General features: G+C 49.0%; 1 protein-coding gene and 1 long non-coding RNA gene across 2 annotated transcripts; both read left to right on the top strand.

Moving 5' to 3' along the window:
• The first annotated feature begins 415 nt into the window (after positions 1-415).
• On the top strand, positions 416-17,330 carry WNT9B (Wnt family member 9B). Its single transcript, XM_085083386.1, has 4 exons — positions 416-495; positions 9,711-9,967; positions 15,676-15,941; positions 16,790-17,330. Exons 1-4 carry the CDS (start codon positions 416-418, stop codon positions 17,264-17,266), a joined length of 1,080 nt encoding a protein of 359 aa, XP_084939512.1. The 3' UTR covers positions 17,267-17,330.
• A 5,149-nt stretch (positions 17,331-22,479) lies between these two features.
• LOC146426437 (uncharacterized) lies at positions 22,480-27,224 on the top strand. Its single transcript, XR_014846183.1, has 3 exons — positions 22,480-22,574; positions 23,097-23,193; positions 26,972-27,224. It is a non-coding gene; the product is annotated as an uncharacterized LOC146426437 (long non-coding RNA).
• Positions 27,225-27,704: the final 480 nt, after the last annotated feature.

Below are 27,704 nucleotides of genomic sequence, written 5' to 3' on the forward strand. Positions count from 1 at the left end.
GCTGTGTCCTCCCCGCTCTGTCTGGGAGCGCAGAGCCCCGAGGGTCACCTTGGGATCCCGTGGGCAAAGAGGGACCCCGCGGGGGTGGAAGGATCCCACCGGGATAGAGGAATCCCGCGGGGATGGAGGGATCCGACTGGGACGGAGGGACCCGGCGGGGATGAAGGGATCCCGCCGGGATTGAGGAGCTCCGCCGGGACAGAGGGACTCTGGGGGAACAGAGGGACCCGGCGGGGATGGAGAGACCCGGCGCGGCGTCCCCGAGGGCTGGGGGGGTAGCGGGTCCCCAGGGAGCCCCGGGGGTGCCCGGCGGCGGTGGGACGGGACGGGACGGGACAGAGCCGCCCCGCCTCCCGCTTAAAGAGCCGCGGCGCCGGGCGGCCCGCAGCGAGCTGGGATCAGCACCGCCCGCACCATGCGCTCCGCCGCCAAACTCAGCCGCATCCTCCTCCTCCTCCTCCTCCTGCCGCCGCCGCCCGCCGCCGCCTACTTCGGGTCAGCACCGCCCGCGGGGATCGCACCGCCTTCGCGCTGGGAGCTGGGGGGACAGCGAGGGTCCGTGGGACAGCGGCGGGACCCGGGGCGGGGGGCACGGAGTGTCCGTTTGGCAGCTCGGGGTGTCCGGGGGACAGCGCCGGTGGCAGCGCGAGTGTCCGTGAGGAGCCGGGGAGGAGCAGGAGCGTCCTTCGGGACAGCTCCGGGAGCCGGAGGGAGCGCGGAGTGTCCGCGGGCAGCGCCGGACCGTGGAGCGCAGCTCTCCGCGGATGCTCTGCGGATGGGTGAGGGGCTCCGCGGGGCTCTTCGGTCCCCGGGCACGTCCTTGTCGCTGCGAGGGGATCCCGGCCGGGCCGCGCACCTGCAGCGCCCGGAGCATCCCCCGAGCATCCCCTGCGCTGTCCCGGCCCGTCGCGGCGGGGCTGTGGGGACAGGGGCTGAGGGAAAGGGACACAGGGTGCGGGGGTGGCTGGAGCACCCTGTGCTCCCGGCGAGCCCGGACAGAGGGGAGCAGGGGAGGAACAATCGAGAGTGGGATGTGGAAATGGGTAGGAGATTCTGTTAGCTGGGAGCAAGAGGGAGGAAAACTGGATGATAGCCCTGAAGTGTGCCGCAGGTCTGCTCAGGGTGCGAATCAGCCCCAGGAATGGTTGGCATTGATCCCTCCCTGCTTCCCTGGAGGAACAAGGTGCGAGCATGGGGCTGGCACAGGAAGCCAGACGGGGATGGGGAACATGAAGGTGCTGCGGGGTGCGCGGCTTAAAGCCTGCCCAGAGCAGAGGGTGTGCTTGGGCACAGGGAGGCAGAGCTGCTGCCCCAGCCTGGGGACACTGGAGAGCCAGGATCCCTTGGGCACAGCTGTCCCTGGCTGTGTGCCTTCCCCTCGCGTTTTAGTTTGCTTGGGATAAAGGCAAAGATGGGGTTATAACAGGTCGGGTGCATGCAGAATCCTGCATGCAGAGTGTTCTGGGGTTTTCTGTCTTGTTTTCTGTGGGAGCTGCAGCTCGGGCAGGATTTCCAGACCCTTCTGATAAGCAGAGCTGTTGTGCACGTCTCAGTGAGGGTAGAAGAGCCACGAGCATTAGTAACTCAGTGATTGTAGCACTCAGGACTGCTCTGTGCTGCTTTACACACGTGGAGGTCTTGTTCCCTCTCCTCTGATCCTCCCACCACATGCCAGACCCTTCTTCCTACGTTTGCTGGGAAGTGGCTGCTGGCTTGGTGGCACTTCTCACCTAGGACATGACTGGTGTTTCATTTCTGCTGCAAGGCTGCCTTAATTCATCTGGATTTGAAATTTATTAATTGTATCATTCAGCCTAATTCACACCTAAGCCCCTGCTCGGGAGGGACTCCCCTTTCTTGGTCACTCAGAGCCTGTGCCAGCACTCACTCCATGAGGGGTTGGGCTACAGGGAGAGTTTGGCTTTCCAGCCACAGGGATGTTCATGTGGCTGTGCCAGAGAAGGGAAATGGATCTGTGCTGCCCTTCCTGACAACAGCACAAAGCTATCACTGACCACTGGTCAAGCTGGACTCTGTTAGAGCAACCTGAGGGATTCTTTGCTCTGTGTCAATGATCTGTTTGGTATAAGCAGCTTTCTGGGCACATGAAATCAGTGTGTGCTGCCTCTTGACCATGCACAGCTCAGGAGCTGAGGCTGTAGGTTCACTTTTCAGTGTGGATTTTTCCCTTGAGTGGTTTGACTCAGGAGTGTCCTGCATATTCTCACCTCTTCATCTAAAAATCAAAAGAAGAAACCCAAGTCTAAGAACTCAGTGATTTTGGTGGTGATGAGTAGTGGGACACATGGTGCTTTCAGATACAAAACTGAGTTGATAGACTCTAGAGGAATGGGAATATTTTAGAAGTGAATGTCTGATGTGGCCTGTTTTGGGAGAAAAGTGATCTCACACCTAAATTATTCCTGAATTGGAGGGACTGGGGACCCTGGCTCAGTGGTTTGCTTCTAAGATTAGCCAAATAGGAGACACTGAGGCACAGGAGCCAGATCTTGGCTTCCCAAACATTTAATGGAGAAAACCTGGAAAGATGTATGAAAAAGTGAAGGAGGCTTTTGGGTGGCAATGTGCAGAGAGAACACCTGAGCCCTTTCTGCTGTGGATGTGGCAAAGGTGAAGCATTGTTGGTTCAAAGGGTGAAGGAAATGCCAAGTTTGATTCCATCAGGACAAAGGTAAAGCATGAAGTGTATGGGATAGTCCAGCAAAAATGGTCCAAGGGCCTGGGAAATATGCAGATCACCTTTAAATATAGAAAACAAAGTTTTGCCAGAGTGAACACAGAATTACAGTGGATAAATTCTGAGAAACTTAGAATGGGTTGGGTTGGAAGGAACCTTTAGAGGTCACCCAGTCCCACCCCCTGCAATGGGCAGGGACACCTCCCACCATCCCAGGTCACTCCAAGCCCTCTCCAGCAGAGCTCCAAGCCCATTCCCAGTACATGGAGCTGTTGGCTCACTGCTGCCAGTGCTCTGGCTGTGCTTGAGCAGATCCTGAACTCCCAGTGCAGAGTCCACAGAGGGTAAATTCAAACCTGCTTTTTCTGTGTGAAACGTGGCCTGGCTGTTGCTGGGCTTGTGTTGGGCTTGCCTGGCTCTCTGGGTGCAGAAATCCAGGAATCTGGGAATCCAGCAGTGTCCAGCCAGTGCAAACCTCCTGCCTCCCTCTGTGCTGCTTTGGCTTCCACCTTTGCTTCAGTCCTCCCCCACCCTGCAGCCTCCTGTAAAGTATTCCCTCCTTCCCATGCTTTTCCTCTCAGGATTTTCAGCTCCTCAGGTGGTGGGAATGCCTCCAGACGTCATTAAAAGCTCTCAGCCTCCCGTTGTCTCCTTGTTCATGTTTCACAAGGCGAAAAGGCATTTAGGATGTGCTGGAGGGCAAAAAGCTGCTCCCAGGGCAGAATCCAGAGCAGACCCACCTCAGGCAGGAGGCTGGTGGGTAGGTGGAAGCACCAAACCTGATCAAAGCCTTCTCCAAGGAACAGGCTGGGACGTGTCTGACCCATGGGCCAGGCTGGCCCTGCTCCCTGGGCAGCTTTTCATCCTGGAATAGCTGTGGTGGTGCACAGGCTGCCTGGGGTCTCACAGGACGTGCTACCAGCCCCTCTGGATTCAGCCCTAGCTGTGCCCTCTGTACTCAGTGCTGCTTCTGCTCCTAGCAAAGCCAGTGGCACAGTTTTTGCTCACTTCCTGATGGAAGGATTTTTTTTTGGCTGTTAGAGAATGAAAACACCATGTGACTTGCAGGGCTATTGAAGCTGGGGCTTGCATAGTTTTGAAAACAGCATAATGTGTCAAATGATACCTTAAAGTAAATAGGAGCATCCTTAAGAGGTTGCCCTCACATCCCCTGTGTCCTTCTAGATGTCCACCAAGCCTTGGTTTCCATCCTATTAGCCCAGTCACCTACATTCCAACATTTTCCTTGGTAATTTTTTATTGCACCATTTCCCTGATAAATCTAATGGACCAAATGCACCTCAAATGGTGACTCTGCTGTCCAGTTCTGAGTCCTCCTGGAAAGGTTTCTCTGGATATTTCTCTTCCTGTTGAGCTGATAACTTTTACATGATATTTTTACATGCTGATATTATTTACAGGCTGCATCATTGTTCCTCAAAGGACAAACCCTCTTTCAGGAGGCTTTGTTACAGCATTGTTTTTGTCATTGCTGGTCACACAGAATAGTGGGGTATTAAAAAAAGGAGAGAAAAAGCGAAAATGGAGAGGAAAGGAAACTTTCAGCTGAGATTTGGGAAGACTGAGGATGGAGTCTGTAGTGACACAGCAGAGGGGCTGTGGGGCTGCAGATGCATTGCAGAGGGAAAGGCTTCTCAGGGATGCTTTTTGATTCTTTTCAGCTCCCAGACTCTCTTTAGTCACTATCTCAGTGTATCGCAGTTTCTAAAAGCTCATCCCGCCGGGTGCTGAGTGTTCCATGTCAGGAATGCTCTGGGGAATGTGGGCAGTGCAGAGGGAGACTGAAAATCTGCTCTCCCCTGAAATGACTGCCCTGGTGCTGCCCTGGAACTGCCCTGGAATTGGGATCCACAGGGAGATATTTCATGGGGCTGAGCTGGGAGGTGGAAGGAGTCACACCAAGGATGTCCAGACTGGGGGAGCCCAGAGCAGGTGAGGATGGAGAGCCCTGGGCAGGAGCCTGACCCAGGTTACTCCCTCTCCTCCCAAACTGGCAGCTCTTCTGATGCAGGAATTTCCTATCCTGTTCTCTGTGGAGCTTCAGGAGAATTCTTTAAAAAAAATGAGTCTGGATCTGGACACATCATCTGTTACTGCTCCCAGGCAGGGTTTGCAGCAAACAGCAAACAATCCATCTCAAAGGATTCTGACTCACAACGTCCTGTGAACTCAGCTGAGGTTTTAATTCAAGCTTTTTCTTTTTGTGAGGAGCAGAAACCTGATAGAAAGCCTGGAGGATAACAGGTATAGAGAGACCTGCCTGAGGGGCTGAAATGATAGCTCTGATGGAGGAAAGTAAAAACCTTTGATATCAACTGTTAAATCTCAATATTGATTATTGAGATTTATAGTTCAGATGCTTTGGGGATTTCTGCCACCTCCTTCACAGGCAGTGGGGATACAAAGCACAGGAACCATCCTGAGAAGTCACAGCATTCAGAGGCCATCCTGTCACCCAGGGACAAATGGGGAGGATTAAATTGTGCTTTTTCTGAAAGGATGAAAACTCTGTTTCACAGAGCTGCCAGGGACAGAGCAGAGCTGGGGACCTTGGTTCAATCTGTCGTGTCCCACATTCTCTCAGCCTTTCCTGAAGGCTTCTTGCAGCTCTCTGTGGGGTGTAGATATTCCTGTGGAACATGAAAGGCCCCTGAAATCAGATATGGAGTCCTGTTGTGGGCTGCTTTGATTTTTCTCCTTACTTGGGAGAGGTAGGAAAGGCATATTTTTACTGGTTTTTAAGACCTTTCAGATCCAGAGGACATTGGGCATTGCACAGGAACAGGCTCTCATTAAAAGTCTCTTAAGCAGCTGGAATGTGGCTGGAAGGAGATTAAAGGAAATAGATGAATTTAGCAAAGTGCTTAGACAGAAAAGGAGAGAGAAATAAAGTTGGAGATCCTTATTGTTCTCTCAGATTGCGAGCAGGTGTGCATTAATTCAAAGAGTTCACTTTCTTTGCTGTATGATCTGTAGATAATAAACTCTAAATCATCTCAAACGATGCAGTTTGCCTGACTGCAAATATCTGCATATTTTATATTTAATCTCGTACGAATGTTTGCATACTCTGATCTTGATCTGGTCCTGTGTTGGCTCTGCCCTGATAAAACACAGTTGTGGTTGGAGCCTGCAAAGCCTCCATTCCCAGGGGAAGCTCAGTGTGGCTGTTGTGGCTCAGAGTGGCTTGCTGTGCCACTGTCACCTGCATGGCCTTGGGCACCTCCTTGAATTCCTCTGCCTGCTTGTCTAAATTGAAAGTTGTGTGAGAGACGAGTTTTGGGAGCTGAATCTGTGCACTGACCGTGTGACTCCTGATCCTGGCAGCCTCAAGCACAGCACTGGAATTATTGATATAATTTACATAATTTCTATAATTTCTATCATTATTTCCTGCTGACATTGCCCTGCCTCAGGTGACAAGTGTGAGAGTTTGAACAAGTGAGACTGTCACAGAAAAATGTGTTCTAGGGAGCTTTAGTCACTTGGATTAACCAATTTACTGCTTATTTCATTAACTGTGTTCTATCCATCTGGTTATTTCTGACCTCCATTTCTAGAGGAAAACCAAGTTACTTTGTGTGTTGCAACTTCAGAAATTCAACAACAACAACAACAACAACAACAACAATAATAATAATAATAATAATAAATATTAAGTAAGTTTGCCTGTGCAACCACCTATCTGTGTAGGATGCTGCATTACCTCTTTCAGAATTTAAAGTGTTGCTGGATCCAGTTTTAGGAAGTGTTTTTGCCACGAAGCTTTTGCTTTGAATGGTGTAAAGGATGAATTAGGCTCAGTATCTCTGTGTGTGGTCCCAGGCTGTATTTGCTGTGCACTATTGAGATTGCTCTGGAAATGGAATCAAATTCTTCAAAGGTTTTCATGGTGCCTTTCATGATCCTGTCTGGGTTTCCCACAAATATCAGCACCCAACATCCTTCAGAGCCTGGAGAATGGCAGTGCCACCTTCTCCCAAATTTCAGTGGCCACTGGTGGGCCAAAGGACTTCCTTGAGATAATCCCTGTCCAGGGTTGTAGAACTCAGGCCAAAGGTTTGTGTGGCTTCACCACCTTCATCAGCACTGGGTAATAATAAATGTGAGAGCAAAAGCCTCAGCAGGAGTAGGGTGGCACAGAATCTTTTCCAGCTTCTGGCAGTCTGGAATCCAGAATTTCCTGTGGCAATACTGGATGTCACAAATCCAGAATTTACTGTAGTAAAGAATTTTTGTGTTTAATGGTCCCTTATGACTTTTTCCTCCATGCTTTATAAAAATACATGGATACTTTAGCATTCCTTGTGCACTGCACTGAGAAGGGCTGCAAGTTTAACTACAGCCTCATTTATTTGAAGTCTGTCAATTAATAAATTATCATAATCCCCCCTGGTTCTTGCATACTAGAGGTTGGAATAATCTTTACTCACTTGCAGGTCCCTCCTGCTTTCCCAGCCCTGTATTCCTTTTTCCACAGCTCCCACTATTACTTTTTCTCCTGGTGGGAATTGTGGAAGGCATGCAGCCTATCTGTGTTCTTACCCAAGCTCTGTTGGAAATCTGTCAGCTGCACATGTCCAAGCAGACAGTGTGTTCAGTGACTCCTTCAGGTTCAAGAGGCTTTACCACCTCCCACACAAGTTGTGTTGACTCTTCTCCACTGCTCTGTATTTAACCTTTGCCCACCAATTCTGCTCTGGTGTTAGAGTTTCTCTGAGCTTGCCCAGGACAGCTCTTCCCTGGTCGTGTCATCCATCACATCTCTTGTAAACCTTGAAGATCCATTTGCCACCTTTTCTCCCTTTCACACTCACCCAGTTTTGAGCAATACCTTTGCACCACATTTTCTTTATTGAGTCAGCACCTTGCTGTGAGTCAGACACCCCTGAGCTACAGAAGAGCTTCACAGTTTACTCTTGGCTTTAGAGCTGCCACTTGAAATGCACCAAACCCCCCAAGAAACCTGGAGGAGCTCAACAGCCTTTGGTAAAACTGTGTTTGCTCCAGGGCTGAATTTCTGACTTCAGGGTTCACCCTATGGCTCTAGCTTTGCTGTTTGCCCCTGGACCAAAGCACTGCCTGCTCTCTCTGTTCCCCAGGAGAAAGGATTCATGGATTTTTGGCCAATATCCTTGGGATAAGGAAGTGTGATGGCAAGAACAAACACTTAGCAGTTATCTTGAAATTTGCTGGTTTTTCCCAGTTGAGGTCACACTCTGGGACTGCTCTGGAGTCAGAGGCACAGAGTCTCTGCACTGAGCTCCTGCTGCTGCTGAAGGCCCTTGGGAAAGGGAAGAGCTCAGAGCTCATCACACCTTTCCTAGGAAGGAGAGAATTGCTCTAAAGAGTCAGTGAAGCCACTGCTGCTGTTTGAATACCTGACAAGGGATGAATGATGGTTTAGCTGGGATGGAGGACACTAAAATGGGGATGGAGACTGGCAGGAGGGGGGACTAAAATCACAGCTGCAGTGCTTGACTTGCATCCTCCATCATGAAGGAGAAGTGCCCAAGAACAAAGGTTCCAGAATATTTCTATTGATCTGTCTGGTTTTGGCATTTTTTGGGGTGGGAGTTGAGGTTTTCTGTGGGTCTGGGTTTGGGCAGCAGGTGACACAGTCCTGGTGAGCTGCACCCACTTTGCAGCCCCAAATCCTGCATCAGAAAAAAAAAAAGTTACCTGTGTTTTCAAGAATCCTAAAGATGTCAGGGAAGATGAGTTTTGCAAGAAAAATATTGCCTTGCCACGGAAAGCAAAACCATTTGTCTCCAATATTTGTGACATTTTTCAGCTGAATTGCATTAACATATAAATGCATTGCCATTGCATTTGGCAGGACATTTTTAAATGACCTTTCCTTTATTTTTTTTCAGCAAGGATATGTTTTCCAGAAAATCTCGTGCTTGCTGTAGGAAGGTGGTCATTGGTAATGTCCTCCCACTGGCCTTTCCCAGCTGTGTCCAGGGCTGTGGATTCTCAGACCCTGGGAATCCATTTAGTTCCTTGGATATTTGTGTATGCAAACCTCTGTTATTCCCAGATACAAAATTTAAATCTATTTACTGCTTGGAAAAGCTATTTATCAGCATGCAGACATCTCAGTGCATGTGGACAAATCTCTCCTAAGGTTCTGGGGAGGAGCTGGCTGCTGCTTTTTGGAGTCACCCAGAGCTGAGACACAGCAAGCAGCAGTACTGAGAGGAGCCAGGGCTCTGTCATGGTCTCTCCATGGAGCCAAGAGAACTTTCCACAGGGCTGCTGGTGATACAACATGAGTTTTTCTCCTCATCCCCGCAGTCTGGGATTTCACCCTGGTGTGTGTTGGGAATGTCTTGTGGAGCACAAAGGTTTTGCAAAGTGAGCACCTTGCTGCCTTCATAAAATCTTTGCTCTCTTTTGTTACTTTGGCTAACTAGAAAAGCATTCTGGGAATGATGCAGCTAAACAGTGATAAACAAGTTACAATATTGTAAAAGAATTATTAGAACCAATAAGTGCTCACCCTGTGGGGCTGTGGTTAGTTACATCTAATGCCTGTTCCGATTGTGGTCTATAGTAGTTAAGCACATTTGTTGTGCCTCACAAGTATGGAAACTCATAACAAACTAACAGTTTAAAAACCGTGGATATTTGCAATAAAGTGTCTTCGCCAAACCATCATAGAGATTGTGTGTTTAACGCCACGGGAGTGGGATACCAGACTGAATCAATCTGTATTGATTAATCTTCCGAGCTGGTAAAATGCCCTGTCCTGAATCTCCTCCCCTTTTTCACCTTTTCCATGCCTGTGATCTTAGAATCACCACAGGCATGGAATAGTTAGAATCCCAAACTGGAGTGGGTTGGAATGGACCTTTAAACACCACCCAGGCCAACCCCATGCCATGGAACACCTCAGGGTGCCTCAGAGCTCCTGCCCAAGGCGACCTCGAATGATCCCAGCGATGACTTCCCCAACTCACTGCTTTTCCTGCTTCTTCCCTTCCAGCCTGACCGGGAAAGAAGCTCTGAGCCACTTCCCATCGCTGGGGCCCCCGGGGGGCTCTGGGCCGGGCAAGGGGCACGTGAAGCAGTGTGAGCTGCTGCAGCTCTCCCGCAAGCAGAAGCGGCTGTGCCGGAGGGAGCCGGGGCTGGCGGAGACTCTGCGGGAAGCCATCCGCCTGGGCATCCTGGAGTGCCAGTTCCAGTTCCGCAGCGAGCGCTGGAACTGCAGCCTGGAGGGAAGGCCCAGCCTGCTCAAGAGAGGTACAGGTAGTTGGTGTGCAGGGAAATGCTCACTGCAGGCCCTGGGATGGAATTGAATCGCCCCCAGTTTAGTTGCCCCAAATTAAATCTGATGTGAAGTGAAGAAGGGCAGCAAAGAGGGGTGCTGAGATCTCTGTTCCACACAGCTGGGCACTTTGGGCCTCTTTGTCACAAAATAAGCTTTGTCCTCATCTTCCCAGCATGGTTTGGGAAGTGGAAAGAGGTTCACACCCTTGGCTGGTGGATTTTTCTCAGAGAGCAGAGTTCCTTACTCTGATCACCCTCCTCGGCTGGGGTGATGCTCTGGGAAAACAGGGTCAGTGCTGCATGGCAGGGGACAGTTTATGAAAAAAATCCTTTTAGTTCCTTGGATTTTCATGTGTGTAAACCTCTGCTTTTCCCAGATACAAAATTTAAACCTATTTACTGTTTGAAAAAGCTATTTATCAGCATGCAGACATCTCGGTGCATGTTGACAAATAAATTTGGAGAAATTTGGGCAGAGTGGACAGAAGACCCACTTTGTTTTTTGTTTCCCAGCATGGTTTAGATGAAAAAATTGTCCTATAAGTTCTGGACTTGAGGTAGAAGAGAACATAGTAAATCCCTCCAATGCTTGAGAAAAATACAATGAAGATGGACACTGAAACTATTTCCTAATAAAAATTCCCAGGGTTTGCCAAACCTATCTTGATCCAACCAAAGCCTGACTGCTACAGAGTTTTAGCCCTTCAATAACTTCTATTAGCATTTACTAAATTTCAGTCATCAGATTTATTGAGTTTTAGTCCTTTGATAATGTTTAGCAACTTAATGTTTTTTTATAAAAGGGCCTGAAGAAGCCAATATTAACTTTGATGAAAATCAATGCTAATTTTAATTAGCATTGGGATTGAAACTTTTTAATGTTTCTTTTTAAAATGATCAATTTTTATTATATTAAATATCAACTTAATATTTTATTAAGCCAGCCAAGACCAGATTTTCTTCATTTCAGGGCTCTACTGTGAATTTTTTAGCAGGCTGTGGAAGGAGCTGTTCGTGATCATTTTGAGTGTCTTTCTGACATCTGCACCTTCATCAGCCTCAAAGAACTTGAAAATGACAATTGAATAATCCTCATCTTCAAATAGCTGGAAAACACTTAATTATCTGGCAGTGGCATGCCTTAACATTTCCATGGGCTCCTGCCTGACAAAATAAAATATCACCTGTAATTTCAAACCTGTTTTGGCAGATGAGGATAAGTGTTTGAAAACTCTTATTACACAATCTTGAGGATCAAATGATGATTTAATACAGCCAAGTATGCTGTGTGCACCCCCTGTGTGACAGGACACTTGGCTGGGAGCAATTTTAATTCTCATTTTCCTTTAGCTTGCAAAGGGGTTTGTTTCTTTCACAGAGAACATGAATGCTTTCAGCTGCCACTTTTGATCTGTTTGTGACATTTCTTGGAAATTCCTTGGAAATTGTTGGTCAGACAACTCTCCCCTGTCACCCAGGTGGTGATGGAGAGTTTTAGAAATGTTTAAATAATTTTATATCTCCACGGGCCTAGAGAAACCATTATGAAAAATGAACACTTTTAACAGTCCTTAATGGTCTTAAGAGTGCAAGAGAGTGAAAAAGTTCCTTCCCATTGAGATGGGGCATTTTTGTAACAGGTGAAAAGCCACACTCAATTTGCAGTCACAGCTGACAAACTGCTATGGCTGATCTGGATCATCAGTGCTTTTCCTGCTTCTAAAAGATGCCAAACAAACAAACAAACAAACAAAAAATGAGCCAAAGGCATTTTGGTTCTTGAAATGCCAGATTTTTTTTCCCAGTCTGCACCATTTGTTGTTCTTGGTACTCCTCTGGGTACAACTGGGAAACTCCTTCTGCATAACCTGCAACTTTCCTGTGACCATTGTCACTTAGAACAGCTCTCACTCCTCAGTGATCTGGAATCTGGAATGATTTAGCAAAATCCTCCTGCATTCCTTCTCCACTTCTTTACAGATCCATGGAAAGAGTTAGATTTTAGATGATTCCAAGTCACCTTGTTAAACAGGGGCAGTTGGTGTCCTTATAAAAACATGTAAAGCAGTGATGACCTTTTGGTGTCCTGGGTGTGCAACTGAGGGCTGCTGGAGGTTGGGTAAAGCAGGATTTGATCTCAGACAACTCAGTGATCTGAGGAAATAAATACTTTTAGCAAAGGGGTCTGAGCCAGCCACTCACAAAACCCTCCTTGAGAACTGAGCACTCTACAAACCTCCCATCCCTTAATCCATTTCTTTGCCTCCTGCTGGTTGGACTCTGACTTTCCAGCAGTGGTTTCACCAATGCCCTGAGGAATCCAGGAATGGTTCAGCAGAGGAGTGGTGACTCACAGACATGGAATTTCCATCATGGGAGGTTTGGAGAAGTCAGTTGGGCAAAGCCCTGAGCAGCTGGCTTTGGAGTTAGCCCTGCTCAGAGCAGGAGGTTGTTCTAAAGACCTTGAGTTTCAGTCCTTTGATAATATTTAACAACTTAATATATTTTTTAAAAAGGGTCTGAAGAAGCCAGTATTAACTTTGATGAAAATCAACGCTAATTTTAAATAGCATTGGGATTGAAACTATTGGGATTTCCATCCTAAAGCTTTCCACCTAAATCCTAAATCTTTCGTCACTAATCTAAATCTTCCATCCTAAATCTTTCTACACTTCTACAGCTTTGGTTGGTTGGTTGGTTGATTTTGTTGTTTTCAGAGAAATTCCTCTTCCACCTGCTCTGAAATGCTCCCACTCCTTCCCTACAGCACTGAAAATTCTCTGACCCTGAGCATCTTTCCTTTGGCAGAGTCACCCCGTGGCCAAACACCTCCTGTTACAATTTTCCCTGTGGTCTGGAGCACACCACAGCACACAACAGTGGTGCCATTACAGCCAAAGTCCTTCTGTATTTATAGGCTGCCGAGCTAAGAAATCCTTCTGGAGAGCTCAGGGCAAGACTTGGACACATGGAAGGTCCTACCAGAGGGTGCTGGTTTGCTGCAGATCCTGCCCTTTATCTCTGTGCTGGATGTTTGCAGCCAAACTGCCCAGCAGAGCCATCTGCACTCAGATGTTCCCCTTGCTCTGGGAGTTTCAGATTCACTGGAGTTCCTCCCAACACACTCTGTGGGGTCAGGGAGAGACTCATCCCCAACCTGGGCCCTGAGAGCCCAGAATTGTCTCCAGGCCCCACTGCCTGTGGTGACAGGAGCTCTGTTGGCACCCTGGGAGGAGAGATCCCAGGAGAAACCTCTGTTCAGATCCCAAATGGTGCTCCTTGGAGCTGATTGCTGCCCTTCGTGGTGTGTCCTGAAAATCCAGCTCCAGCAGCTGCTCTGCCCCACGTTTAACTGCTCTAACTTCCCTCATTTGTTTGTGAATTAACAATTAAACGGTGATCAACTCCTCATGACAAAGCAGAGGGAATCATCTTAGACTTTTCAGACAAGCATTTGGCAGCCTGGTGATGGTGAAGCTTTGTTGGAAGGAGGTGGAAGTGGGGAAGGAGAAGGAGACGTTTCAAAGTCCGCTGGGTATCTGCAGTTGCTGCTGTCTGCAGTGGCCTGACCACAGCAATGGCCTCTGATTTCCAGTGGGCTGAAAACTGGCCAGGAAACATGGGGAAACCAAAGCATCAGAAATAGCAGGAGCAGTGTGGTGATCCACAAAGTCAGATTTAGCTGGGGCTGTGGAGCCGACGGGGCCTGCTGGCTCCTCATGGCATGGGAAAGGACCTCCGGAATGCTCTCCTCACTTCTGGGATCAGTGTGTCACAGGGGATGGTGGGAATCTGGGAAGCATTTGGAGATTGGCTGCTGGAATGGTTTAGCAAATTTAGGATCTCAGATATCTGTTATCCTCTCTTATTTCTTTTGGGGTGCATTAGACACTGCTTGAAAATGTGTGAACACCATGCTGCCATCCATAGGCTGCCCTGACTAGGTCCCACACCAGCTTTTCCAAAAATTTTGATGGGATTGGTGACATTCTTTCATTATTTTTATATTACTCTGAACAATTTTATAGAGGATCATCAGCCAGAGAGATTAATTGCAAATTATTGCCTCAGTGGTTACAGCACCCAAAATGGTGAGGCAGGAAGCAGTTCGCTGGTTGATCTCCTTGATCTCCTCCATATTTTCCTGGTGTTTTCCATATTTTATGCTGTTGATGGATCTTTAAAATCCTGCAATTCCAAAGGGCTCCTATGAAGTCTATCGAAGTTGCTAACAAAGCCTCTCCATTATGTTCCTGATTAGTCACATTTTTCATTCTTCTTGCTGGCAACTGTCAGGAGAGCTCTTTGTCCTTTCTCTGGTCAGGTTTATGGTGACATCACTCAGATCTCAGCACTCAGTGGTCTGATCTATTTTTACAGCTGGATGGGAATTCTTTGAGGGAACAGAATGATGGAGAGATTTGAGGTTGGACTTGGTGAATTCTAGGGGTGACTTCCAACCCCTGCTCCAATCAGGGCTTTGTGCAAGTCTAGATCAAGTCTCTCTGGTTGTGTCTTTCTCCTCCTTTATTGGGAGAAACAGATTTTCCTTCTGATGTGGAAGGAAATTCAGAATTTTCCCATGTGGAATATTTGTTTGCTTCATTGTGTTTTCTTCCATGCAATGTATAAGAGCTCTGTCTTTCATAAACCAAATTTTTTCTGTTTTGGTTGATCTTACCCATTCCGGCATTCAGAGCTATTGATCAGTCACTTGTCTCTCTCTTCCTTGCACTAATTCCTAAATTGTGGACTTGTTAAGCAATTTCCCATTAATAGGTGTTTTTCTAGAAATGAACTCTGGAGGAAATACTAAGATTTTCCCCAGGACTGAATGTGAGAGGAGGTAAATATAAACAAACAAACAAACAAACAAAATTGGGGGTTGGATCAGGTTTGTGTCAGTCAGAGCTTCTGAAACTTTTGTGAAGCTCATGGGTATCAACATTCCCATTCCTGTTTCCACACTGAATTTTCATTTAGCCACTGAGTACAGTTTCTTGGTTAAAATGTCATAGTTACACCATGACCTCAGGGATTGTAGCCAAGCTGGGAATCCTGCTTTGGGGAGGAGAACAGCTTCAGAACACACCTCACAGTCACCAGGAGTAGATCATTTACAGGGAATTCAGGAAACCCACACGTGTGTGTTTTCCTTCTTGCCAAGATGTCCTTCAACATGGAACCCTTCCCAGTCCACATACATGTGGTCCTTCCATAGAAAATACTACTACTGTCCCAATTAAAAACGTTTAAATAACAGGTTGGATTTTAAGACACCTTTTCAGTCTCTACTACAGATTTCCTGATTTTATGCCACGTGATTTCAGTGGTGATCTCTAATTGCACCACTCAGCTCCATGCTGAGGACAAGCAGAGCTGGTGGCTGTCACTCTTTGCAGCTGGGTGTTTTCCCAGGATTGTTTGGCTGTTGCCACCCCTCCCTTGATCCACAAGTGGTCTTCTGTCCATACTGAACCAGTCTGGGGTGAGGCTGGGGTGTTCCTACACCACTTAGTTCAATCCATGTTGGGGATGATGTGGAAGCACTGGAGGAGTTTCGTGTTTTTGCATTCTAATTATTGTGCTTGGGTTTAGCTGATGGACAGGCAGTGAGGTGGCTGAATACCTTATTTTCACCATTCCTGCTCCTCCCATCTCCCAATCCTTCTCCCCTGCAGGTTTTAAGGAAACTGCCTTCCTGTTCGCCGTGTCCTCAGCCGCCCTGACGCACTCGCTGGCGAGAGCGTGCAGCGCGGGGCGCATGGAGCGCTGCACCTGCGACGACTCCCCGGGGCTGGAGAACCGCAAGGCCTGGCAGTGGGGAGTCTGTGGGGACAACCTCAAGTACAGCACCAAGTTCCTGAAAAAGTTCCTGGGCCAGAAGAGGATTGGCAAAGACCTGCGGGCCAAGGTGGACATCCACAACACCAACGTGGGCATCAAGGTAGGAGCTGCGCTGGCAGGTTTGGGATGAGATCAGGACTTAGTGCAAGTCTTCCAACCCATCCTGTGTGTGACAGGAGCATTCCCTGCCCTGCTCACAAACCATACCCGTGTGTCGTGAGATGCTGAGAGTCCCTGGGAAGTCTCCTGAGCTCTGGTGTGAGGAGCTGATTGTTGAGTGGCAGAGGAGCATCCTGTATCCTCCAGTGGTCCCAGGGTGGTGACAGGAACACTCAGTGCAGTGACAGATGTGACACTCTATGGATGAATGACTGCAGGGGTTATTCCAGGGCCACAGGGGGTTCTGAGAACAGCTGGAGCCTAGAGCTGGTGGGATGTGTGAAGCAGATTAGGGACTGAAACACTCGAGATCAGTTATGAGTCTGCTATGGAAAGAGCCATGTCACAGGTTTAGGTCAGGGACACCATCAGGCTGAGCATTTTGACCTGAAGGTTACAGGCTACTGACTTATCATTGCCTCCCATTTAATGAGTCCAACTGATTGTTTAATTAGAGCACTGTCTTCATTTGAATATACCAAAAGAAATCCACCATGCTGGAGATACTCAATTCTATGGTTGACTCCTCCTACTGTAACAAACAGAATTAGTAAGAATTTACTTGGTTTTCAGCTGTTTGCTCTCAAGCTTTCCACTCTCTGGCTCACCAGTCAACTCTGTAGCCATCCCTCTGCTTCAGGTTTTTGTAAAAATTACTATTTTTTCTTCCATAGAATAGAAATAATACAAATAAAACTGAAGTACTTGCAGCTGTCTGTGATCTGAGGCGTTGCCTCTACCAGCACTAGGTTCTGGCAGGTAATAACCACCACTCTTCTTCCTCATCAGGCGGTGAAGAACGGCCTGAAAACCACGTGCAAGTGCCACGGCGTGTCAGGCTCCTGCGCTGTGCGGACATGCTGGAAGCAGCTCTCGCCTTTCCACGAGATCGGGAGGCTCCTCAAGCTGCGCTACGACGACGCCGTCAAGGTCTTCAGCACCACCAACGACGCCGTGGGACACTCGGAGCTGGCAGGACCCCACCGACACGGCCACTCCCCCAAGCACCCCGCCCTGCCCCGCCCCACTGACCTGGTGTACGTGGAGGATTCCCCCAGTTTCTGCCGGCCCAGCAAATACTCCCTGGGCACCGCGGGGAGGATCTGCTCCCGGGAGGGTAACTGCGACAGCATGTGCTGCGGGCGAGGCTACAACACCCAGAGCCGCCTGGTCACCTTCTCATGCCACTGCCAGGTGCAGTGGTGCTGCTACGTGGAGTGCCAGCAGTGCATGCAGGAGGAGGTGGTGTACAGCTGCAAGCAGTAGGGATGGAGCCCCAGGGAAGAGGGAAGTCCAAGGGAGCAGCAGGGAGACAGGGACACCTCTGTGCTGTGGGGTGAGGGCAAAGGGGAGCACCAAACACGTGCTGTGCTCCTCCAACCTCGATGTTGAGATGCTCCAGCCTGGGGAGAACCCCTGCATGAGGGGGAAAACCAGAGGTTCTGTTGGGTATTGAGTCAGGAAGGAGGACAGAGAGTGAGGGCAATGTGGGGACAGCAGAAATGCTGGTGCAGTCACAAATATCCCTCAAGCCCAAACTTGTGCTCACTTCTGGGAATATCCTCCTCCTCCATCCCTCAGGTGCACTCCTGGGAATGCATTGGGGTGGTGACATTGGGACACTGAGGGTTTGTGCCCTGGCTCCTGGAGAGAATGAAGGGACCAGGGAGGCCACAAACAGAGACTGGCTCCAGATGTAGCAGGGACAGCTGTGCCCCTGCACCAAGGCAAAAGGACGCTGGCAGTGGGGGATTCCCAGTGCCATTCCCTGGGAGCTGGTGGAACCTCTTCTGCTGTGAACTCATGGACACTGCTGAATAATCTCATTTTGATACAAGAATTGTGCCTCAGAAATGCCAGTTTACAAACAAAGGGAGCTCACATCCATCACCTGCCAGGTCTGTAGTCTTGGATGTCAGACTCCAGGTGCATTTTAACCATGTTTTATCCTTGCTGTTCCAGGACACATGGAATTGCCTCTGTGACACTGTGTGAGCCATGGGAACTCAGCTGAGGGCTGTGAAGTCACCCCTCTGCAGCATGGGGCCTCACAGGGGGGGTACTTTGTGGGGGTGATGCAGGGTGATGGTGCCAGTGATGCATCTCTTTTCCCCAGTCAATCAATCAATCAATCAATCAATCAATCACCTTTTTGTCCTATGCGCCGTACACTGTGCCTGGTGCCCAAGGTGTGTCACACCCCACAGTCCTGCCCTGTCCAGTGACAGGTAAAGCTTCTGAAAGGGAATTAGGAGCCACGGGAACTGGGGCATCTGAAAAATGTGCAAGTCATGAGTGAGAATGAAAATATGCAAGTCATGAGTGACAATCCCTGCCCTGAGGAGTTGGATATATCCAGCCCTTGCAGGCCTGAGGGAAGGGAAAAGAGCACAGGCCATTGCAGAGTTGTGAGTCTCTGACTCTGAGCCTTGTTTTTCCTGTTGACTTTTATCTGAACACACCAGGAACAGCCTGTTCAGTTCCTTTGGCTGTGAGTTCGAGGGCAGATTTGGGAATGGCAGTGAGACACCCCCTGACTTGGCCACCAGGTAAATGTGTAGCACAACCTCTCTGGGTGTTCAGTACTCTATTTGTCTGTTTTCCTGCTCCAGGAGCTTTCCTGGTTAATCCTGCAGCAGATCTGGATTGTCCCTCAGGTAACAAATCTGCTGTATTTACTCTTGGCAATGTGTAAAAAGCAACTAGAGTGGAGATGGGCTGGTGCTGCAAAGAATATGGGAATCCTTAAGCTCAAATATAAATTCCCTGGCTATGTAAGGGGTGAAGCTGCTGGTTTGGGTTCCTAGCTGGGCTCATCCACAGGCTGAACTGAGCTGAATTCCAAAGGATGGAGGTCTCAGAGGTGTGAGATGTGCCCTGTGTGCTCAGCTCTGGAGTGTGGCTCTGCTGGAGTTGGGCAGCTGAGCCACTCATTTCCATCTACTCTGAGTAACTCCCCCACAGTGAGGAGCGTGTGCTCACACTTTCTTTACCTTGACTTTGTTGCCCTTTTGGTTTTTACACCTATTTTTTGACTTCTGCTCCCTCCAGGGCTGGCACAGAGCAGTCTCAGAGCAGATCAAACCATTAACTGGCTGTTTGGAGGCCACTCAGACCTTCCCACTCAGCAGCTACAGGTCTTTTAAAGGGCTTATTCCTTTTTATCCCTTTTCTGGCTCAAGTTGACTTGAACTGAATTAAAGAGTTTATGACAGACATAATACTGCAAATAGGCTTAATTAGCCTTATATTTTTTTACCTCCTAAATACCCAAGAGCAGACCATTATTTACATGTTGCTTTTAATCCTTTTGGAGTTGAAATGTTCCCACGAGTCTCAGTTTTGAACACTCAATGAAAAAGCTTCCAAATAAGCTAAAATTGGCATAGTGGGTGAAGCAAGCAGGGAACTCACTCTGGCTGAACTCTTGATCCCAAACCCTCTGCCCCACTGACCTCCAGCCATGTCCAGCATCAGAGAGGAAGGAAATATCCCATCTCAGGAGGGTCCTTTGGGATCCCATGCCATTCCATGGATCATTCCCATTTAAACAGGGACTGGTGCTCAGTGGAAGGAGGGGAAACACAGATGGATCCCATTCCTTGGGAAGCAGGTGGAGGAGACACCACTCTGTCCTCTTGCTTCTATCACAGCTGCACAGGAATTGATGAACGAGAACTGGACAAAAATGTACTTCATGGAAAATTAAGTTTATTCAGGTTCCAAAGGGGACTTTTGGGAATTCTTTGTCCTGTGTGGTTCAGAAAGAGAAGATCTGAGGAAAGAGATGGTTCATTCTCTGGTACCCCTGGGATGGTTTGAGCTCAGTGGGATGTGGAGGTTTGGCATCAGGCTTGAGTGAATTTGGGTTGTTCACTGTTCAGCCAGGTCTGGACAACATCTGATGCCCCCAGCTTTGCTCTGGTTAACTCAGAGCCTTTTCCAGCCCCTCCTGACACAGCTGCAAATCTTTCTGTCCAACCCCTGCCAGCCAGCACAGCCTCAAGGGCTGGAAAACAAATGATGAACACTGATGGGAAAGAAAAAACTTCAAATGCCCCATTTGAGGATTGAGGAAAAGACTTGAGTATAGGTTGAGGCAACACTGATGTCAGTCCTTTTGGTGTCCTTCAGCAGCAAGGTTTTTAGAAATGGTGCTCTGGATAAGGGAGGGACAGAGTTGTTTGGGGCATATACCTTGGTGGCTTTGGGGTTTTTATTTCATTCAGTTGTCCAGAGCTGTTTTATTGGGTGAAATTATTATTCTGAAATGTGATTTAATTTGAATGGCAGCAGTGGGGGCAGGGAGCAAACCTGAGTCTGGTCATCAAAATTCTTAGGCTTGAATTGTATTTTCCTCCAAACCAAGACCAAGCATCATCTTGAGCAAAGCTCTTCTGCCACCTCCTGGAGATCCAGGCTGTGGAGACCCAGGAGTTGTTTTGGACCTGGGAGAGCTTTTAAAATGTGCCACACACCTTACAATGTCCTGCAAATCCTGTGGATTTGGTTATATGTGAAAATTACTGGAATGACAGACAGGAGATACAAGGAGATTGCATTTAAATCTTTGCAAGAAAATCTTTCCAGAAGCAAAGTTGAAAGCTCATACTCTGCCTATAAAAAACCCACTTTCCAAGTGCAAACCTCAGTGACTACTGATGGTAAAAGTCTGAGCTGCACAGGCTTTGCTGGGAGTGTTTTGGTTTGGGCTGAATCTTTTCCTCTGCACCTAAAATTCAAATAACCTGGGAACAGCCATAGCTCCAGTACCCCTAACCAGGATCCTCACTGCCCACACAGGGGCTACACTGCCCCCCAGGTTAGTCCTGTCCCTGTCCCTGTCCCTGTCCCTGTCTCTGTCCCTGTCCCTCTGTGCACTTCTTAGTCCAGCTTTTATTACCTCTCCTGGTGTGTTGAGATGCTGAGCTTGGTAGTCCTGGATCCAGCATGTTTGTTGCAGGGGGGAAATAGAAATCCATCCATCCATCCATCCATCCATCCATCCATCCATCCATCCATTTTTACAAGGGTATGGAGTGCCAGGACAAGAGGGAATGGCTTCCCACTGCTAGAGGGCAGGGTTAGATGGGATATTTGGAAGGAACTTTTCCCTGTGAGGCTGGTGAGGCCCTGGCACAGGTTATCTAGAGATGCTGTGGCTGCTCCTGGATCCCTGGCAGTGTCCAAGGCCAGGCTGGACAGGGCTTGGAGCAAGCTGGGATAGTGGAAGGTGTCCCTGCCATGGCAGGGGTGGAACAAGCTGAGCTTTAAGGTCCCATCCCACACATTTTTGGGATTCTATAAAAAGTTTTACTGAACCATTTCCGGTGTTTATGGATCCCTTCATCCCCAAGTGAGGAGCTGAACCTGCTTGGGAAGAAATCTCCTCTCAGGAGGCTGCCCCATCTAATGGTTGTACCCCAGTGATTCCTGGAGGTTTATCCATGGATCTGTGCAGCTGCTGCTGTGATGGAAGGGCAGCACTGGGGGCTGGGAGGACTTTGTCAGATCAGCAAAAAGGGCCTTTTTGGGTAAACCAAACCAAAAGGGTAAACCAAAACCCACCAGCGAGGGGAGTCACAAACCCCACTCCTGCAAGAGTCACTTCTACACCCTCGGGCACCTTGTGTCAGACCTGGAGGCCAATTTGCAACCATATAATAAAGATGTCACTTGGGAAAAAAAAGTCTGTGCTTTAAGGGAAATGAAACTTTTGTCTACCTCAAGATGTACAACTTGTGCCACAAGAAGTATGGGTGTTATTTATATTTCTTGTATTTCCTCTAGGAAGAAAATGGTGCTATGGGGTTTAAGTTGCCTTACAGTCCTGCTTGTACCTTGTGGTAATTTTTATATAATCCTTTTGATTACAATGTGCATATTTGTGTTGTCCAATGTTGCACAAGTGTCTGCTTTGCTGTGTCCTTGTCAGTCAATAAATACCAGTTGTTTTCTAAGAATGTTCATTTCTGCCTTTCAAGAAACATCCCTGGGAAATCCCTTTGAATAACCCCATTCTTCCACAGTCACAGGGATATTATTCCTTTAATTCTCCTTTTCCCAGAGCCTCTGCAGGAGATAACTGGGAATGCCCTTTTCTGCCCACTTAACCATAAGGGCTGCCCAGGTGGGCTGAGCTCAGGTGTGTTTGCCTTGAAATGTGACTCTGGTGAGCCAAACCTCATCCAGGACATGTCAGTGGCACCTTTCCTGGAGCAGCAAAACAAATGATGCTCCTTTGCCTGGTTGCTCCATCCTTTGGCCAGATATTTGGATGTGACAACTTGTGCAACATGGGGACTGGGAGGGAACTGGGGCAGAAGTTGTTGAGCCTCAGAGACTGCAAGGTGCCCTGTGCTCTGCAGGTTCTCCATGGGAAGGTTGTCTCAGGGAAGCTGTGGAACCCCAGCTCAGTCTTTGCAGGGAGGGATGATGGGCTGGACTTGTGCTGCAGTGACAGCACCACACCAGTGGCTCTCCAGTGACACCACCACACCAGAGGCTCCTTGCCCTTCATCTTGGGCATACAGGAGCTGCTGGCTGCAGCAGTGGCTCAGAATGACTTTACCAGGTGGTCCCAAATAGATCCTCCAGACCTTGGTCTGGCCCCAGGCCACCATGGCATGGTGACACCTCCTCACACCACCACAAGGCCAAAGGAAGGGCCTTGGCCATGGCTGTGTCTGATGCCCAGGCCAAGCTCAGTGTGGTCAAGGGCACATCCATGTGCTCAGAGCTGCCAGTCATGGCCACACCAGAGCCACTTCACACTGTGGTTTTCCTTCTGGTTGGGATCTTGTTACTTTGTCCCTCTTTCCCCACCACTAGCTGAAATTCCTCTGCACAGAATTTCAATTCTGGCCTGTCAGAAGGGTGTTGCCAGCCCTAAATGTCAGCACATGGCTGTCCAGCTCTTTGGCCTGTACCGAGTGAAAGTGTGTCAGAAATGCTCCTCAGACTGGTTGGGTTCTCCTGGGTAAAGCATCCCAGTGCACTGTTGATGATCAATATTTCAAAACACTCGTGGGTCCTTTCCCAACCCTCTCCCCTAACTAGTCTTAAGGTTTGAATCTACTTCTCCCTGTTTTCTAAGGTCTGCCCAGTTTGTCCCCTAGAGTAGTGCAGTTCATGGAAAATCAGCTTCCCTGGAAAGCCAAAGCAGCAGGAGAACTCTGGACAGGCTAAACTGGGTCAGTGGAATTTTCTTGGGGACTGGATGAAGCCATGGGGAGCAGACCTCACACCGTGTGTCTGTCAGACACCAAGAATGTCTGTCTGTCACAGAGAGACACAGCATGGCTCAGGCTTGGGCCAGCCTGGGGTCCCCAGGAATGTCCCTTTTCCCTCAAACCAGCACTACTGAAATGGGGTCACCACCATGCCCGGAGATTTGGGGAAGCCACACAGGTCCTGTGTACCAACCTCTTCAGCTGCTTTGTGGATGAACATCATGTGGATTCCTGGGGAAATATTATTTAAGCCTTTCTTGGGGCTTGTTCTGCATCCCCAGTTGTCTCCAGTACATGCTTGTGGTACCTACTGGACCTCCTGGGTGGCTGAAGGCTGATTTTTTGGGACAGACAGTGCCAGGATGCATTAAGAGGTCCCACCCAGCCTGGCTCTGCTGCCCTGGGAAGCAGCAGTGGCTCCAGGCTCTCCTGGGCACTCAGGGCAAAGCACAAGGCCAACACAGCTCAGCCTCAGAGGGATCAGGAGGAGGTGCTGAGGGGAGACAGCCTTTGCTTCTCTGCTGGGGCTCAGCTGTGCCAGGATCACCTGCTTTTGCCTCTCAGCTCTTGCAGGGCACCAAAAGGCAGCAGGGATTTAGGTGCAGGGGCTAAACAGAATCAAATCTTGCTGTGAGAGGGAAAGGTTCTGAAGAGAAAGGTGGGGACCTGGGGGCAGAACATGGGGAGGTGTCCCACCCTTTCTCAGGAGTGTCCTAACACAGATCCTGGGCACAAAAGTGGCCAGCCAAGCCTTAGCTCAGGGATAGTTCTCCGGAGCTCATGTGCTCCTGGGAGAATGGTGATGTGAGCAATTTGTTTTCTCCACGGTGTTGAGTGGAGAGGTGTGAGCGCTGGGTGGGTGCAGTGAAACCTCCTCGTGCTGCTTGTTACTGTCACAGTGGGATTAAAATGTCATGGGAAAGAGCTGCTGGCAAGGCAGGCCAGTGGGATCCCTGCTCATTTGTGCGGCCATGCTGAAAATCCCTGGCCTTGCTGGGTGCAGGAAAGCTGGACCTTCAGGGTCAGATCCTGTGTTTTGGGAGATGTGCTGGCCTGGGGCAGACATGCTGTGGCAGCTCCCAGCCATCCCTGCCATCCCTCCCTGGGGCAGAACTCCAGGGAGCTCTTTGAAGTCACAGGAGAGCAGCAGCAGCCTGGCCAAGAAGAGGTTTTAAGGTCCCTTCCAACCAAAACATTTCTGTGACTCTACAAGAAAACAAAGGGTAGTTTGCAATTCACACCTTAGACAAAAGAAATACTGGAAATATCTTTTGTTGACACATCAGTGTCTTCCCAGCCAGGGTCCTTCTCTGAGCAGCAACACAGATGACCAAAGTCCCATTGCTTTGGGAGCATGCAGCTCAATGGAAACATTTAAAAAATAGCACAAATCCCAATCCTGTTTCATGCCAAGGGTGATACCATCACTGGGGGCTCTGGAAATTCCTAACCAATTATTTTTTCCCTCTCCTCCACAATTGCATCTAAACTACTGTGTCAATCCAACACCCCCGCAGAGACAGCAGCAAAGGGTGAGCTGTGTGTCCTTCAGTGGCCTCACCACTGTCCATGTTCTCACCCTGCTGAAACACCACCTGAGGTTGCTCAGGGCCAGTGTTTGCTCTGACTTGTGGGGGTGATGGTTGGCTGAGATCCCTGTGCCACCCAGAGCCTTTGCTCCCTGTACTGCTCCTGCAAAGCCTCCTGCTTTGTGCAGTGGCCAAGCCAGGCACAGGACATGTCCTTGGCTCCAGTTTTCTCAAACTGACCACTTCAGTGGCTTCCAGCCTAACCTTGGGTCTCTCAAACCTAAGCTGCAAATCTGAGTGAGCCCAGAGAAAGGAGGCACCTCCCAGGTGGGGCTTCTGTATCAAAGGTTTAGGACAAATGAACTCCACTCCACTTTTCCCAGCTTATACAAGTTTCAAATCCCACAGCCATGCCTGGGAGAGTGGCCTCTGCAAGCTGGGCTGTGTTTGCTAATGCCTTTCTTCTGCACCTGTCTGGAAGGCTTTGGGTAAAAGTTTCTGCCAGGCCTCATTTTTGAAATGTATGAAACCTTCTGCTTTCCTGGGCCAGCAATTTGAAATATTAATGTCTATGGACGAGACATCTTGGCAGCCACACTGGATAAAAACTACCCAACAAAATAGAAATTGCTGCAATCTTTATATGCCTTTTGTCCATGGATAGAGCCACATCCCAAGTTTTCTATATTTACTGATAATCTTAATTAAGATATTTCCCCCCTGAAATTACATTTCTCTGCTGTTTTTAAAATCTAGAGTCACAAAGGTTTTCCAGAAAATTTTGGAGATTCTTCTCCTTTTTTTCTTGGTTATTAGATATCAGGTCTGTAGAATTTGATGCCTTGGACCTATCAGATCTTGATGATATTGTCAATATCTGTCGGTGAAACATTGTGGATGCAGAAATAATTCCCAAGGCTCCATGGGAAAGGTCCCAAATGGCACATTAGAAGTGCTCAGCTGCTAGCCCTGTTGGAGAGCCCTGGCAGAGCCCTTGCAGATATTCTACCTGCAGGGATGCTTTCAGCTGAAAGTACAACACAGCCCTCAGATTTTGTCACCTTTGCTCTATCTGCTGCCAACTGCTTTCCTGCAGCCTTACAAGCAGCTGGGAATGGATTTTGGCTGATGGATCGCAGCATGTGCTGAGCCAGAAGAGATTTGCTGCAGCACCAGGTGCAGTGTCATGTGCAGGGGAATGAGAGTTCTCACATTTCCCCTGCTTTGCACCTCGACAGACCTGTGCTTATGGAGAGAAATTGTAGATGGTTGTGCAAAACTCTGCTGAACAGCTCTGTTGTGTCTCCCCCATCCCATTCCACGCCTCCCCAGCTCCATCCCCTGCTCCAGGTGTTTCCTCTGTGGAGTTTTCCAGGTCTCCATCTGACCCTGGTGGGTCTGGAGACAAAACTCCATGGATGGGCTGGATGGACAATTGGCCAAGACAACACAAGGCTGCTGAAACATCTCCATAAGGAAATCTTGGATTCAACTCTTGTCCACTAAATCAGTTATTCTGAGTCACCTTTCAGCCCTTGGAAGGCTCTGCCTGACCCTGTTGTAGGGACACAAATCCATGCCCTGGAGTTGCCTCAATACCACCTTCTCCTTGCCTGGTTTGGCTTTCCTCCAATGTCCTTCACCTCCCTCTGTTTTTTATCCAGTTTCTGTTCCCTCCCCCACCCCTGACTCTACCCAAATTCTTTATCTTTCCCTGTGTGCTGCTCTTGCCAACACCCACCTGCCTCTTCCATTTCTCCATCCCCTCTTGCTTTTAGCAGGGAAGTTATTCATGGCATTGCACTGCCCCAGGCAAACTCCAGCACAAAAATACCTTGGGAGCATGGGGGCATGGCTGGGGTGAGCAGGGCAGGCAGGGCCACAGCCACACCTTGCACTCAGGCAGCTGGAAAAAGGCCTTGTGTGGAAAGGGAGAACTGCTGGAGGTCTCCCAGCTCCTGGTGTGGCCACAGCTATGGTTCACACTCATCCTCAGGGCTCCTCTCTCCAGCTTTTGGGGCTTGTGCTTGTCCTGAGAAGAGCTGTCAGCAAGGTTGGTGTCAAAACTCACACAGTCACTCCAGTTCCCAGCAGAGTCACCTGGTGCCAGAGCTGGGAGATGGAAAGGTGTTTGTCTCCCTTTGAGTATCTCAGCTACAATCCAAAATCAAGCTTGTGTTGGTTTTCCTCTCTTTCAGTTCTGGGGCAAGCTCTGTTGGTGTTTAATCCACTCCCTGAATTCTGCAAGTCTAGAGAGAAGGAAACAGAGGAAAAGAAAAAGAGCAGCAAGAACATGGCTAAGGGTGTAGCATCACCCAGCTAAGGAGACAACAGATCCACAGGGAGAGCAGGAGCCATGACATAAGTGCAGATGAGGTGGGAAACACTTCCCAACCACATTTTCCAGTTTCCCTTGCCTGTTTCCCTGGACAAGCCCAGCAGCATGGAAGACAGGGAAATAAAGATCAGTAGCTTGTACTGATCCGGGCTGTGACTGTTGTGTTACTGACTTGGGAGAGGGGGAGAAGGATTCCCTCCCTGCTATCCAAAAACACCCTGAGGTCACCTGAAACCAACACATTTTTTATTTTTTTTTTTTAAATCTCCTTAAGCACATTTCCCACCCCTGTGCTGAGCTGCTCCCCAGGAGTGCCCAGGGGCTCTGGGAGCCACAGCCTGTGCAGGTGTTGGGAGGACAGAGATTTCTGCTCCCACCCCAGCTCCAGGAAGGATGGGGGAGTTGCTGAAGGGTGACACACGTCAGGAGCCAGAGCTGCCAGCATTAGGTCTCACGTTTCGGCTGTGGAGAGAGCTGGGTCAGGTTTGAACAGGAGGTTTAGTCTGGCGTTTGTAGCCCAAGGTCAAATGAGATTTCTGGGAGACAGACAGTGACATGTCCCACTGGCTGCTTTTACAGAGGTAACCCAAGCCTCAGCCCCCAGC

This window comes from Lichenostomus cassidix, chromosome 27 (assembly GCF_008360975.1).
Source record: "Lichenostomus cassidix isolate B80296 chromosome 27, HeHo_3.0, whole genome shotgun sequence".
NCBI lineage: Eukaryota > Metazoa > Chordata > Aves > Passeriformes > Meliphagidae > Lichenostomus > Lichenostomus cassidix.

Coding starts and splice junctions, on each gene's coding strand:
- WNT9B (XM_085083386.1), top strand. CDS start 416: ATGCGCTCCGCCGCCAAACTCAGCCGCATCCTCCTCCTCCTCCTCCTC. Junction 496..9,710: donor CCCGCCGCCGCCTACTTCGG/GTCAGCACCGCC, acceptor CTTCCCTTCCAG/CCTGACCGGGAAAGAAGCTC. Junction 15,942..16,789: donor ACACCAACGTGGGCATCAAG/GTAGGAGCTGCG, acceptor CTTCCTCATCAG/GCGGTGAAGAACGGCCTGAA.